The sequence below is a fragment of the Charadrius vociferus genome, unplaced genomic scaffold, assembly GCF_000708025.1.
Source record: "Charadrius vociferus isolate BGI_N301 unplaced genomic scaffold, ASM70802v2 scaffold2359, whole genome shotgun sequence".
In the NCBI taxonomy this organism is placed as follows: Eukaryota; Metazoa; Chordata; class Aves; order Charadriiformes; family Charadriidae; genus Charadrius; species Charadrius vociferus.
The window spans coordinates 8,011-21,377 of record NW_009650033.1 but is presented as its reverse complement, the minus strand read 5'-3'; the positions used below and the strand labels follow the sequence as shown (position 1 = coordinate 21,377).

The window sequence follows — 13,367 nt, the reverse complement described above, 5'->3', positions numbered from 1 at the left end:
GAGGGTTAAATAAAATTTCAAAATTATATTTTTTTTTTTTTTTTTTTTTTTTTTTTAACGCTTGCTACTCTAAAAAGGAACACGACCGCAGCTTTGGCTTCTTTCAGTCCTTACCTGGGACGAGGGTGATGGGTCTAACTGTTTGACCCTGCTGCACGTTCAGAACAATTCCAACTTGGTTCATGGTGTTTTGTACGGGCCGCACGTTCCTCACGGGAAATCCCTGCAGTCAGACAGTACCGGTACCATTAACATACCGAGCATATCTGAAGCACTTTCAACCTGAGCTTTCTACTCGAAAAAACAAAGAAAAGCACTACCACCTACAGATCCACTGAACTCTGAGGCCGTACCGCCCTCAGCCAGCACTTTACCCAACAGTAGGGCCACCTTCCTTATCCCCAACATTCCGGTGTACAGCCTCCACTCTCAATCCCTCCTTCCCGAAGCACCTACAGAAGTCTTCTCCCACATCTTAAACAATTTATAAACCCAGATTTAAAACAGAGGTGGTTTCCTGGGACAGGAAAATTTGCAACGTGCAAAGACGAATTTTTAATTTCTTTTTCTTTTTTTTTCTAAAAGCAGGAGCTCCGGTAAACACGGGCAGTTGTTTCGTAGCAGTGCTTCCCCAGGCAAATGCTTGAAGAAGCCATCAGACGTTAAAAAAAAAAAATTACCTGCACATTTCACAGGAAAATAAAACAAAGCAGTTACGTACTCAGCAAGGTCAAATGCCCGCGGAGTGGACAGACCCACCTACAGCAGGGAGTCGGGCTCTACTGGTAAGACCACCAGTGAGAGCCAGCGTGAATTCCCATCAGACCTGTGCTGGCTCCACAGGACCTGCTGAGGTGTGGAACGTGGCCAACTTTCTCAAGTGAGATTCAACTGCAAAATGACTAGGAACACGAGCTATTTCTGAACAAAGCTATTCCTAAATCTACATGAATTTAAAAAAAACAAAAATGCAACAGATTTCAGCTCAAGTGTAACATCCACTGAAGTGCACAAGAAAAACTTAAACAGGCATCCAATTATTTCTTAACAGAGAACAGCGTTCCATGGACAAGCGCTCCAGATCTTCTGTCGCGGCCACCCTGACTGGAAGGGCACCCACCTGGGTCGTTATGAAGATGGGCTGGCTGGTCACCGGAGAATTCGTGACATGATTGGCATTCTGCATGATCTGTACAGGTCGCAATACTGGCTGAGTTACCATTGTGCCCAGACCCGAGGTCGGGTTCTGGGTAAGGATTAGCGGCTGTCCACTTTGCTGGACGAGAGGATTGCCAGCTGGAAGACAAACAGAAACACAGCAATAGTCACATCTGTCAGGCACAAAGGCTGCTCTTTCTCACACATGCTCAGCCAGTACTTCAGTCTTTAGAATTCGAATGCGTTTTCCAGAGCATGCTCTACAAGTAAACTTGTGAAACTGTCCAACTCTTCTATGTACAGTTGCAATATTCATATTTAGACTAGGATTTTCCAAGCTGCCTAGGAACTAGGTGTTCAAATCCCTTAGCCTTGAGCAACCTCAGAGACCGATTATTCTGGTTCCTGCGTGCCCTTTGAACACAGCCGCAGCAGCTCAAGAAAATATTTTTTCCAGTCTCATTAACTGCTAAGTAAAAATTCACCTGCTGGTAGATACTGGGAAAACTTATGCTGAACAACTACAAGCCCTGGCATAGGCCGTGTAGCAGAAGCAGAGCCACACTGAAAGTTTCTGAACAGCCCCGACAATCAGAGGCTGTTGGGGACACCAGGGTCTGCAGAGGGCTTCAATTAAGCAGGAGCAGGAGGTCACAAGAATTCTGAAATAACCGGAAGTTATCTTCAGCATCCTCGGATAGAAAGAGGACTACGGGACTGAACCTTCACAAAGTGGCAGACAAACCTCAACTTTAACAAAAGAAGGGGGGGAAAAAAAAAAAAAAAAAAAAAAAAAAAAAAAAGAAGAGATTGAAAACATCTGGATCACACTGAAGTCATGATGTGCATGCAGCCTGTGTCCTAAGAATATCTTCTCATGGGTCAAAGGGCTTATTCTCATGATTCAAAAGTGAGACATTCTGCTTGAAAATAAGCTAAGATGAGGAAGAGACAGTAGTTTTACGCACTCAACTCAACATCCTTAGCATCACCCAATACATGAAGTACTTCACACGAGTCCTTTGGTCGGAGAGCGTGTTCATCTAATTGCAAACAACCAGGCTGTGGCAGCTTAGCAAGACACCACACGCCAGCCGGGACCCGTTGTCCCCGCAGGTGCTCCCAGATGGCTTCATTTGGAAGCAAACCCACTCAGCTTAGAACATCTTCGCGGGGTTTTCTACTAATGGATGTTATTTAGGATTTGCTTGTTTGACAGTAACTTGCACTTTACACTAAGCAGCAGTGCCTTGATTCCTTGCAGTTGCGCTGATGTGCCCGTCAGGAGCTCTACCACCGGTGATACCAACCATCGCGCCCACAGGGGTTCCCCTGATGGAGTCTCACTGTATACGGCTACTACGGACTCGCTGCTTACAGACACAGCTGCCTAATAACTATGCCATGAGGTGTTGTCCTCAAACACACACCATCTTGCGGAGTTTTGACTGTTAACACCCCACGACCACTGCTAGAGTTACCTAACGCTTTGGTTACATGCAGATCAAAGAGGAATCCTGTTGCTTTGTGAACCGCTAACTCTACGGATCAAGCTTTCTACGATGGAGGTCTGCCCCAATGATGGTTTTGTGGTAGGCTGCAACACGGAGAATTGCTCAGTTGTTCAAGAAAAGCAAACTTTGCTTCTTCTGGTGCCCTTTATTTCTTGTAGCATTTTCCTCTGCACGTTTGCTCGAGGGCCTTCCATGATCTCCAACTACCCCCAGGAAAACCCACGCTAACCAGCTTCTGGTCTTCTCAGTTTGCACCAGCCCAGCAGACACTTACCAGTGGCCGGCTGCGTCCTTCAGGCCACATCGGTTTGTCCCATGCGTGCTCGAACTTGCCAACCAGAGCAGACTCGCAGTATTTGCACAGAATGAGGAAATTCAAACCCAGGAATATTGCCCAATTGCTTCTGGCAACCTGGGGGCTAACGTCGCACCAAAACAAAGATGAGAAGAGTCCCCCAACTACTGCCAACGTTTGCTAGCACCCGAGATGGCGAAGGTATTAAAAGGAACAGGAGAGAGGATGAGGGAGAGGGCTGCGAAGAAACTTTTCGGTGAAAGACGGGATGAAATGGTCTACAACCACCAATGCCCCAGTTCAGAGCACCAGAGCAAATAAGTTCCTGAATCCCACTACTACTATAAGGCATGTCCTGAGGGCAACGGGCTTCCCAGTCAGCAGAGGGAGGTGTGATACAGGGAGCCCCACCGGAACCTTCCCACTGTAGACCTGCGGCATAGTACGACGTGAGACTGACAGAATACCCACGTTGTTTCAGGGCTACAAAATGGTCCAACATCACTGAAACTGCTGATGTTAGAGGAAAGGGTTGCCGTACCCGAACAGCAAATGTTTCCTTTGGAACTGTCTAAACCCAGGAAAAGACCTGCTGCATGCCAAAATGTTCTGACCCACAGCCAAAGCAGCTTCTTTTAATGGAAGATGCTTTACACTGACAGCCTGGATGCTGCCGGGCTGGCAATCCTCAGGGTATGTGATCCAAATGTTTTCACGAAGATTATTCTAGGCAGAAACAGTAGGGTGATGGAAGACTGCCTCGGAAGGTTCAGATCCAAACCACACAACTGCATCTTGCCTCACTTTTCCAAGCGCCTTAGACAGCAGGGGAATGCCGGAAAAGAGACACTGGTTCCCACTTCCAGAGCACGGGGAAAAAACAAAAGCATCCATCAGCAAACACAACCTCAAAGGGAGGCAGAGGATGGAGATGCTGAGATGCCACGAAGGCTGGCAGCCTGCCGTGGACCAGTTTCTTCTTTAGGATCAAAACCGACTAGGACCAGTGCAGCACTGGCTGAACTCTGCACGTGCAGCATCCAGTCCCAAGCGAAAGAGAGGACACGCTTCCAGCCTTCGCTGCTTTGTAACGCGAGCTCTCTGAAGAGGGGCAGGAAAAAGATGGAAGGAGTGAATGAAAACTAGAGACAAATAGACTGGATTTGCAATCTTTAAAAAATTTCAGAGAGGTAATCCCTTCATAACGTGAAAAAAGAAGGTGATTATCAAAGAAGCGACAGAAAAGTTGAGGGGAAAAAAGAATCTTTGGATAGTTCTATCAGGTTCTAATCATTTACATCCCACCTAGTATCCGATGAAGACCAAATCCAGAGCATCAGCAGATCATTTTCTCCTCCTCAGCATCTCCAGGATCTTGTTTGGCTAACAAGGAGCACAGAGTCATCCCCACATCTCTCAAGGAGTGAAGACCTTGCCAAGCGCTGGAAGTCTGCGACTGCGAATGAGATCTCACATTGCCACTGGAACGTCCATGAAGATCCTGAAGACTGAAGCTACGATGACCTCTTGGTTAGTACAGAGGCCACTGCGCAACCTCAAATGGAGTATGACACTCAGGTTTCCAACTCCTTCTGGCACTCCTTTGGAGTCTACAAATAATCTGGGAAGACTTGTACTAGTTTAACAAACAAAAGATGACTTTGCCTTTAAGTCCATTTTAAAGCAGAGACCAGCTGACAAAGATCTTCTGGTCAAGTCAGTCCAACGATTTTGACTCTTTTCTCTCAGTGTGGACTTGGCAGGTCCCTGCCACGCTGCTCTCCTGAAACGCTATCATTACTAGGCAAAACAATAGCAGAAGCATATAGAAATACTCTTAATTCCTTACCAGAAACTGCAGGTTCTTTTCAATGTGGCCAGGATGGACATAGTTGTACGCCTAAATATTTTTTTTTTTTTTCAGGCTTTGGAAGACTTTCGTAAGTGAGAATGACAAGCCTTCTGCAGTCGCATGTCCAAGAGCGTGCAGTACTTCTCTTAGATTGTTTCCAAGGAGGTTTGTAAGGTTTCCACAGGTCCTGGAGCACTTTAAACTCACCGGTCAAGACAGATGGGCATAGATTCACTACTTCATCTAGGGAGAATGAGGAGACCATGGCAGAAATCAGCTGCTGGGAAAGAACAAATTACGTTCTTCTCTCTTCTCCTCCTGCCTCTCAAGCGTACGATTTTCCAAGTAGCTCGCTGGAAACGGCTTAATTTGCTTCTCGGAGGAGGACCTGCGTGCCAGCTGACGAAGCAAGCCTCCTGAACAGCCCGTTTAGTCCAGTGATCCTGTGAATCCTAGGCCTCTTCCTACACTTCTCAAACTCCTCCTCGACTTCCGGTACGCTACCAGGAAGGCAGAATGTAGACATGCAGAAGAGGAGTTTCTTTAACCTCTCTCAACTAAGCACAGCAGAGACGCCCTCCTCTAAAGGAGAAGCCACTCTTGTTGGATGTGCCCTGCGCGTTCGGAGGGGAGGGTGGACTGACAAAGCCCCTTTAATCCGATACTCCAGAAACCCCACACAGATGATCTGCGCTTCACAACAGCATGACCTTCCTAGAGAAGAACGCTACTTCTGAGCCCATCAATACGTTACTCTGCACTGTGAACAACCGAGGTGCAGAGGGGGGGACCTCAAAGGTAGAGCACACCACGCCATTGCTAAGGAGGCCACCAGGGCCACGGCTCCTACCACTGACACAACCCACATCAAAATCGGTGCCAAACGGTTAGGACTGGCATCAGCACATCACAATTTATAGGTTACCATACTCTGAATTCAATACTTGGGCATCAATAAAGGTCCTCTCAGGCTTAGGAAGGGCAGAGTAATAAGCCTGGGATGACTCAGTTCCTCGATGACTTTGTTCTCCAATGAATGGCCCTCCGCAGGGACAGCTGATAGCTGAGGGGTGAAAAGGAGCCCCACGTTAAGGCTCTAACGGCAGGCGATTTGGGCGTCAAGCGGAGCCAGCTCAGCAGGGCACTCCCTGAGAAATACAGGACTACTGGGGCCTGGGAACAGACCCTTGCAGGTGTCTGAGGAGCCTTCCATCGTTCTTAGGAGAAGCGGCTTCAGGTGGCTCCTGTGCTCTCCGAATCCACCCCCAGAGAGCACGGCAGGTCGAGCACCGCTCCAGGAGACATCCTTCAAGACACGGGACGCACAGGGAGCACAGCTAAGAGAAGCTTCTGCCGTAGCGCCACTCCCTAGGAGAGCGGCTAGCTGAGCTCGACGTAAGCAAACGCATCGTTTCTGTCAACAAGTGTAAGAGAGAAAAGTTATACTGTGTTCCATAGGGTTGAGGGCGCAGAGGGCAGCACGCAGAGCGCGCACTGCAGGCCGTCTGTCCCACCGAGGCGGGACGGCACTTAAACCGGACTAAGTTTTCCCACTTCCCACCCTGACCTGACTTAACCATATGCGTTACACTTTTGCTGCTTATTAAATGTAAGCGCAGAATTTTCTTCTATAGTTTCTGTATTTTCAGGACAAAAAGCCCTCCGCGATTCTTGTGGTGAAAAGAATTACAGGGACGTAAGTTATATTTTTATCTGATGGTGGAATGATGAAAAAGGAGTCAAGCTGTCAGGCTGATGAGCCGCAGGGCACCCGTCTCATTTTCCTGTCAACACCACCAGTGCTTTTTTGGATGCGGGGACTCTGAGGAAACGGACAGACACGCACATTATACCGACTAGCTACACACCTATCTGTAATACCAGAAAGAACTGGTTTGACTGGGATACAGGTAGAGCTAAAAGCAATCAAAGGAAATTAAAGGGGAAAAAAAAAAAAATTAGGCCGAACGTCACTTCGAATATATTTAGCTTTCGGTAATTTTTCCTTTTATGTCCCAGTAATTTGAGACGTTTTAAAACTAATCTGCAGGGAAAAATTTGGGTCCAGCAGAAAGATGGAAAAAGATAAGCCAAAAGATATTTCCACCTTTCATTTGGAAATGCCATTTCTTGATTTTTGGACGCGGGGTCATTCCTATCCGGGCCAGTACGCAGCTCTGCTCTCTTCGTTTAAAGGAGCACTGGTGGTTTGTGCACATCAGCCTTAAGAAGTACAACACACCTCATGAGAAATTCAAGCACGTTTGTTAACGAACGATCTTGAAAGTTAGATATTGCCAACATGGATGGTGTTATTCAAGAAAAGGATAAATTTTAGGTCTCCAGGCTTGCTCATAAGTGAATTCCATCCTGGAGGGAAAAAAACCAAAACAAAATTCAACAAAACCTTACACTGGGAGAACGGATAGATTTAATGGGTCTTTTTCAGCCCTAGCTCGTAAGTCTCTTTAATTAATGTAAAACAAAATGCAAGACGACAGCCATGAGCGTAAAAAACAGATTGCTGAAAGCTGGGATGACTCCAGACACGGCTCATTTTGTGAGCGTTCCACATAGTCACAACTTAAACTGGGATGTGACCCCTAGTTACTGGGCCAGCAGAGACTGAAGAGGTGACAGATGTCCCCGTGGCACTTTGCCACTCAAAATCCTCGCTGGCATCAAGCCAAAAAGGATTCCCCTGCAAGTCAAAGTCGTGTCATACGAGCCAGCGGGGACTCGGCAAATACAACACTCGGGCAAGAAAAGGCCGTGCGGTGGGCTGAGAAACGCTGTTTGTGCCGGTCCTGAAGCGAAGGGGCTGAGCTATCCTCGGTGGCACCGGTGCCAGCAAGAGGAGAACTGACCGCACCCCGAAAACTGAAGCGCTCCACAGCTATGCAAAACCAGGCACGTGTCCGTATTTTTTCGCCTCACAGCATCCATCCCAAAGCATTGAAAAGTCTGTGACCCAATGAAGGAGAAAGGCCACGCGACGGTGAGCAGGAACGCACAGCACCACCGAGGGCGCGTTCCTCACCCCACGCAGAGTTTGTTTTCATTCCAGTGGATCAGAAAAACACAAATATAACTCACACCATCAAGCTTACCCTGAAACACACGGCCCTAACCGCGATGTTGAATACTTTGGTGCTGAATACTTCGTTTCGACAGCACCAACAGAGCTGACCGAGCTGCCAAGTCATAAATTCTGCCGATTTGGAGAGTAACTGCGTCTGGCGGCTGTAAAGGTCACTTCCCTCCCTCCTCCCTCCCAAAGCAGACCAACGCACACCTCCGAGATCTTCAGATTTTTTCAGCTCTCTAAGAGCAGCTCTCTGATCAAACACGACTTAAGAAATTCTACAAACCCTCCTTAACACGCAGGTTAAGGTGGTGCTGCGGGGCAGAAAGAGAGCCCAGCGCGCGGTAACGCTGCAGCACGGGAAAAGGGCAAATCCAGCGCGGCTCCGGCAGCGGCGCGAGATGCCAATGGCACATCGGGCAGGGCGATCCCTGCGCGCCGGCAGCCCAAACCGCGCTCACCGCCCAAGCCACTTCCACAGCAGGCATTTACGAATGGCACATCGGGCAGGGCGATCCCTGCGCGCCGGCAGCCCAAACCGCGCTCACCGCCCAAGCCACTTCCACAGCAGGAATTTACGATTAGATGACAAACTACGAGAGATACACAAAGGAAAAAGGACTATGGAAAGTGATCAGTGGAGCCACACTGAGTAACACCCCTGACTTCAGCTCTTAACCTAGGGAGGAAAACCGGAAGGTTTAACTTCCCCAACAGCTACCACCAACTCTGTCTGCAAACCAGAACAGAAGAATAAGCATATAAGAGACAACAATCTTAGGTAGCCTTGCCTACAATTTCATTCCTCTAGTACAGACTAGAGTGATTTGTGTCTCGAAACATAATACCCGCTTTTCAGGGAAAGGTTTCTCCAAAGCCTGCAAGGAACTAAGCCATTAGGAAACGGTTCTGTGTACCTCTGAACTGTACCGCACATGCTAAAAAAATATCTCCAGCTAGCCTACAGCAGCGGCGCACAGCTATCCTCCCACACCTCGGACGTTCCCGCAGCCTGGAGAGAACGCCGGACATAATCCGAGTGCAGCCAGGGACTGAGAAAGGAAGACAAAACCATTACTATTTGTTTTCTTTTCCAGCCTTCTTCACTACATTTCCAAGTCATGTGCTGGAGTTCTAGATTAGTTTCCAGAACTTACCATGGCTCTTATTTTTGAGAAAAACAAATAAACAAGAAATAAAAGAACAAAGAAGAAAGTTTCTCAGGCTGCTGTGATCTGCACAATCCTTTCAAATTTAAGATGTGACAAAGGCCTCTTTTATGCTCGTCATCAAGGGTTAACTTGTGTCAGGTATACGCACAATGGCCCCACCGATTGTGTTGATACCAACAGAAATCAACAACCAGAAAGCACCAGCCTTGTATCTTCAGTAGTTAGGGTTGCATTACAAGTCAAATGACAACACAGCATGTGCAAGATAGCCTCACCTCTGGCAATTATTGCTTTTTGCGAGTCAGAACTTCTCATAATTTGAGACAACTAATGGAGAACATCGGACTCCGACCTGCCCATCAAATGCAAACTCTGAACAAAGTCACGCACCTTTCCATCTGCAGAAAATAGGCAAAAACCCCAAACCAAAAAACCCAACTGAAACTGATTACATCAAACCATGCGTTAAATCAGTAATAAGTTAGTTTTAACCTCACTAACTTGACTACGTAAGTTGAGTCAGAGGCAATACAATTCACCCAGCAAGTACCTGGCTGCCTCATTCATTGCAAAACTGCCAGAAGGACGCAAAGTTCATCACCCTGAATGCCGACAGATACTAACGCAGCTCGTAAAAGAAAAAGCATCATCTTCTATGTAAATTATCGACACTTTTAAGAAACTGCTACTTCGGCTATAGAACATGAATAACTCAGCCAAAGTTCCCTTCTCATTTTTCAAACAGGCGCCCCCTTCCAACACCTGCAGAAATCAAACTTCTCTCGCACAGAGCGGAACGCTGTTCCCTGCCTCCTAAACTACTTATTCACAGGACACCCGCGCTCGCGCAGCACCACCATCACGTCAGCTCTCCCCGGCACTCAAAAGCTCTGCTCACAACTACAGACACTGAAATTTGTAACACTACTCGTTAACAGGTTTTTTTAGCTACCAAATAAGACTATTACTGGACAGGACGTAACTAATCACTGCCATTTCCCTTTAAATTTTAACACTGATAACAGGAATAATTTTTGACTGAAATAATTAATTACCCGTAGCAGTTTTATCAACTGAATTGTAATCCTCGACAACAGAATCTTCAATCACATCACTGATTTTCTGCCATGGCTCCAGCTCCTCCTCCTCACATTCCATAAAAAGGTCTGTGTCCGCCATCCTGCAAAGGGAAAAGAAGAGAAACCTTTATTGGAAAAACTGTGTTTTGTCAGGCAGCAAAAGTCGCTTTGTAAGAAAAATTCTGATGCCAGAAATATGAACACTGTTTTTGTTTCGCAGTATTCCAAAGAAAAAACAATTCAGTCACATATTTTCAGGTTCTTACGTACGTCTCTGGTCACAGAGCTGACCCCACACCCTACTTCAACAGGCTGGGTTTCCTTTCCAGATAAATCTGTGAAGTTGGTGCTGAAAGGCCCTGGTTTTGACTTAAAATTGCAGTGGTTTTGCCTCTCCTGCCTAAGAAAGTCAACCTAACAGCTTTGAAATCAGAAGTCACCACCCCAAGACTGCAGTACGTTTAAATCAAGGAGTAACTGTGACTGAAAGAAGGAAGAACCATGTTTTTTCTTCTGTTCGTGGTTTTGAATATTCTAGGATTACTGCCAAGACACATGACAGAGATGGAATATCCAAGCTTAAATGAGTAAGAAATGCACACACAAACGTGCCAACAGTCCTCAGCCAACCTCGGCCGACCCCTCCGACCAAACCCACACGTACCCAGCCCCCGGCACGCTCCCCCAGCCCCGGCTCCGGCTCCTAACCCTCCCCGGAGGACGGCGTCCGACAGGCGAGCATCAACTCCTTCGAAGAAAAAAAGTAAAGGGGTTTTCTGCAATTAGCGCCACAGGTATTGTCCTTCAACTCAAACGAACGTTCTCTTGATCCCCAGAGTAAAGTACCCCGTTCACCTTTCCCGCACTACTCATCCCCAGGTATAACCATTGCCGTATTTATTTAGAGAAAAGACACAACAGCCAATTCCAGCCTCTTCCGTCTCTCCTCGTGAATGACTCTCTCTCGTTCTTGCCACCAATCGCTGAAACTTCTATTTCAGCTATGTCTTTGTGCGACATCGGGAGGCAGAAACAAAGGCCATTCCACACGCAGGGGGTGCTAATACGACGGCGTTATAACAGTATAATTCGCAGTGTTACTTTCTGCTCCGCTATTGACAAATCTTCCCACCTTGTTTGCTTTTCTGAGCAGCACTGCAGGCAGAACACAAGTTTTTCTGGGGCTGCCTACGGTGAAAGTCACGTATTTTCCCCTGGGACTGCACCTAATCGAGACTTCAATGGTGTACGTACCCGTATGCGTTTACAGTTAAGAGTTCAATTAAACATTCAGACCACCAAGCCAGAATTAAACCCACAATTATTTACAATTACCAACAGTCTCAAGTGTCCTACAGGAGGTCTCTTCTCAGAAGGTGGGAGAGTTGCCTCCAAAGGTCTCCCAAAAGCTGGTTTTCACTAGCGTTACTGAGGTCGAATCAACAGAGGCACATCTCAACAACTTCCAGGCAGAGAAGCCAAGCTGCTGAAAGGAGCTCTCTCCCAGACCACCTTTGCGTTGTTTCAGGATTTGGCTGTTCCTGAACTTCACTTACAAATGACGCTTATGCAAAATTTTAATTCTCCTTAATAATACCTTTAAAAGCCTTTAACCGATATGACTAATTCTAGAAGCTCAACTGCATTTTTTTTAAAGCAAATACGGATTATTATAGGAAACACAACACCACAAAAACTGAATTTCCTAATTGCCGTGGTTTAACCCCAGCCAGCAACTAGGGCTACGCAGCCGCTCGCTCCGTCTCCCCCCACAGGAGAGAGAGAAGAGGGAGAAAAAGGAGGAAAAAAACCTCCTGGGTTGAGATAAAGACAGTTTAATAGAACAGTAACAGAAGAGGAAAATAGTAATAATGGGAAAAGACGACACAAAATAAAGCGATGCACCGCTCCCCACCCGATGGCGGGCAGTCGCCGACCCCCGTGCCCCCACCTCCCGTCACGGAACGCCGCTCCGGCCCGTCCTGTCTGCGCTCCCCCTCCGCTCCCGTGGGAACCTGGAAAAGGCCTCGACTGAACATAAACATCGCTCAGCAACGACTCAGACAACCTCTGTTATCAATGTTATTTCTCATACTAAACCCAAACCACCGCAGCTCCTAGGAGGAACATCGGCTGTCCCAGCCGAAACCAGGGCACCGACTTCCCACCTGGGTCAGAGCGAAGAACAGTCAGTTCTTTCCCTCCACCACCAGAAAGGACAACGCGCAGAACGCGTGGCGGCTCCGGACTGAATCAACCTGTCTAGAAGGGATTTTGCTCTTCTTGATGACATTTTGGTGGCAGAAGAGACCGTTACGATTGCATTTTGTATTCTCTGCTACCATTTGACAGCCATAAAAATCTGATAAGAAATGTTCCGAGACAAACTGGCCAAAATAAACAGCTTCTAATAGGGGACGAGCAAGAATATAATCCGGCTCATGTACAGACAATCTGTGTTTGCAACAGTGACAGAAACCAGCGATGACCAGAAGGTTTAAACACAGAATAATGTTTATTAGCTCACTGTTGAAGAGCTAGAAGAGACGTAACTTTAAAATATAAGCTGGATTAAGTAGCCACAGAGCAATTAAATCATAAGTCTTATATCATTAAGCTATGTGTACCCTTCTGATCCTAACACAGTCGTCATTCCGGCCAAACGAACGCTGAAGCTGCTCTGAACTTCAGCCTGGACATCAGTCCAACGCCAGGGCTTACAGGAGCAAGAGCGAAGGCTCTGGGGAAGGCCACTGTCTGCAAACGCAACCTTTAATTTTGACTTGTGCTGTGCCACACCGGCTGTCACGTGCAACCGCACCATCATCCAGAACTTCCCGCAGTAACAACACGAAGCCAAAACAAAATTTTGACAAATGCTGAAGTAAGTAACTGTCTTACCCAGGTAAGCCTCAAAAAAAATAAGAATCCTAAAAACTCGTTAATGTTTGCCAAATTCAAATTGCCAGCACTTTTTCTGAAGGAGCACATGCTGCTCTCTCCCCCGGATACGAGGACAGTCCCTCAGACTCCCGTTTTGCTGTGCTGCGTCTGTCCACAAAGGCTTCACCGAGCTTGCACTGCGACGCCGTCCTCGCACAACGGTGTTCGACTAACAAATACTCATTTTCGTTTTCTGCTTGGTTATACTAATACAAGTAATTCTCACTTCCCAATGATGCTTTTGAAGCGTGGTACTATTCATTTTAAGA

General features: G+C 47.1%; 1 protein-coding gene across 1 annotated transcript in view; it reads right to left on the bottom strand.

Annotated features, from left to right (window-relative positions):
• The window catches only part of POGZ (pogo transposable element with ZNF domain), a 22,178-nt gene extending 11,923 nt beyond the window's left edge, over positions 1 to 10,255 (bottom strand). The window contains exons 1-3 of the mRNA XM_009891681.1: positions 10,132 to 10,255; positions 1,121 to 1,296; positions 115 to 223 (exon numbers count right to left, since the gene is read on the bottom strand). Coding sequence (XP_009889983.1) covers positions 115 to 223; positions 1,121 to 1,296; positions 10,132 to 10,255 — 409 coding nt within the window. The remainder of the gene's footprint in view (positions 1 to 114; positions 224 to 1,120; positions 1,297 to 10,131) is intronic.
• Positions 10,256 to 13,367: the final 3,112 nt, after the last annotated feature.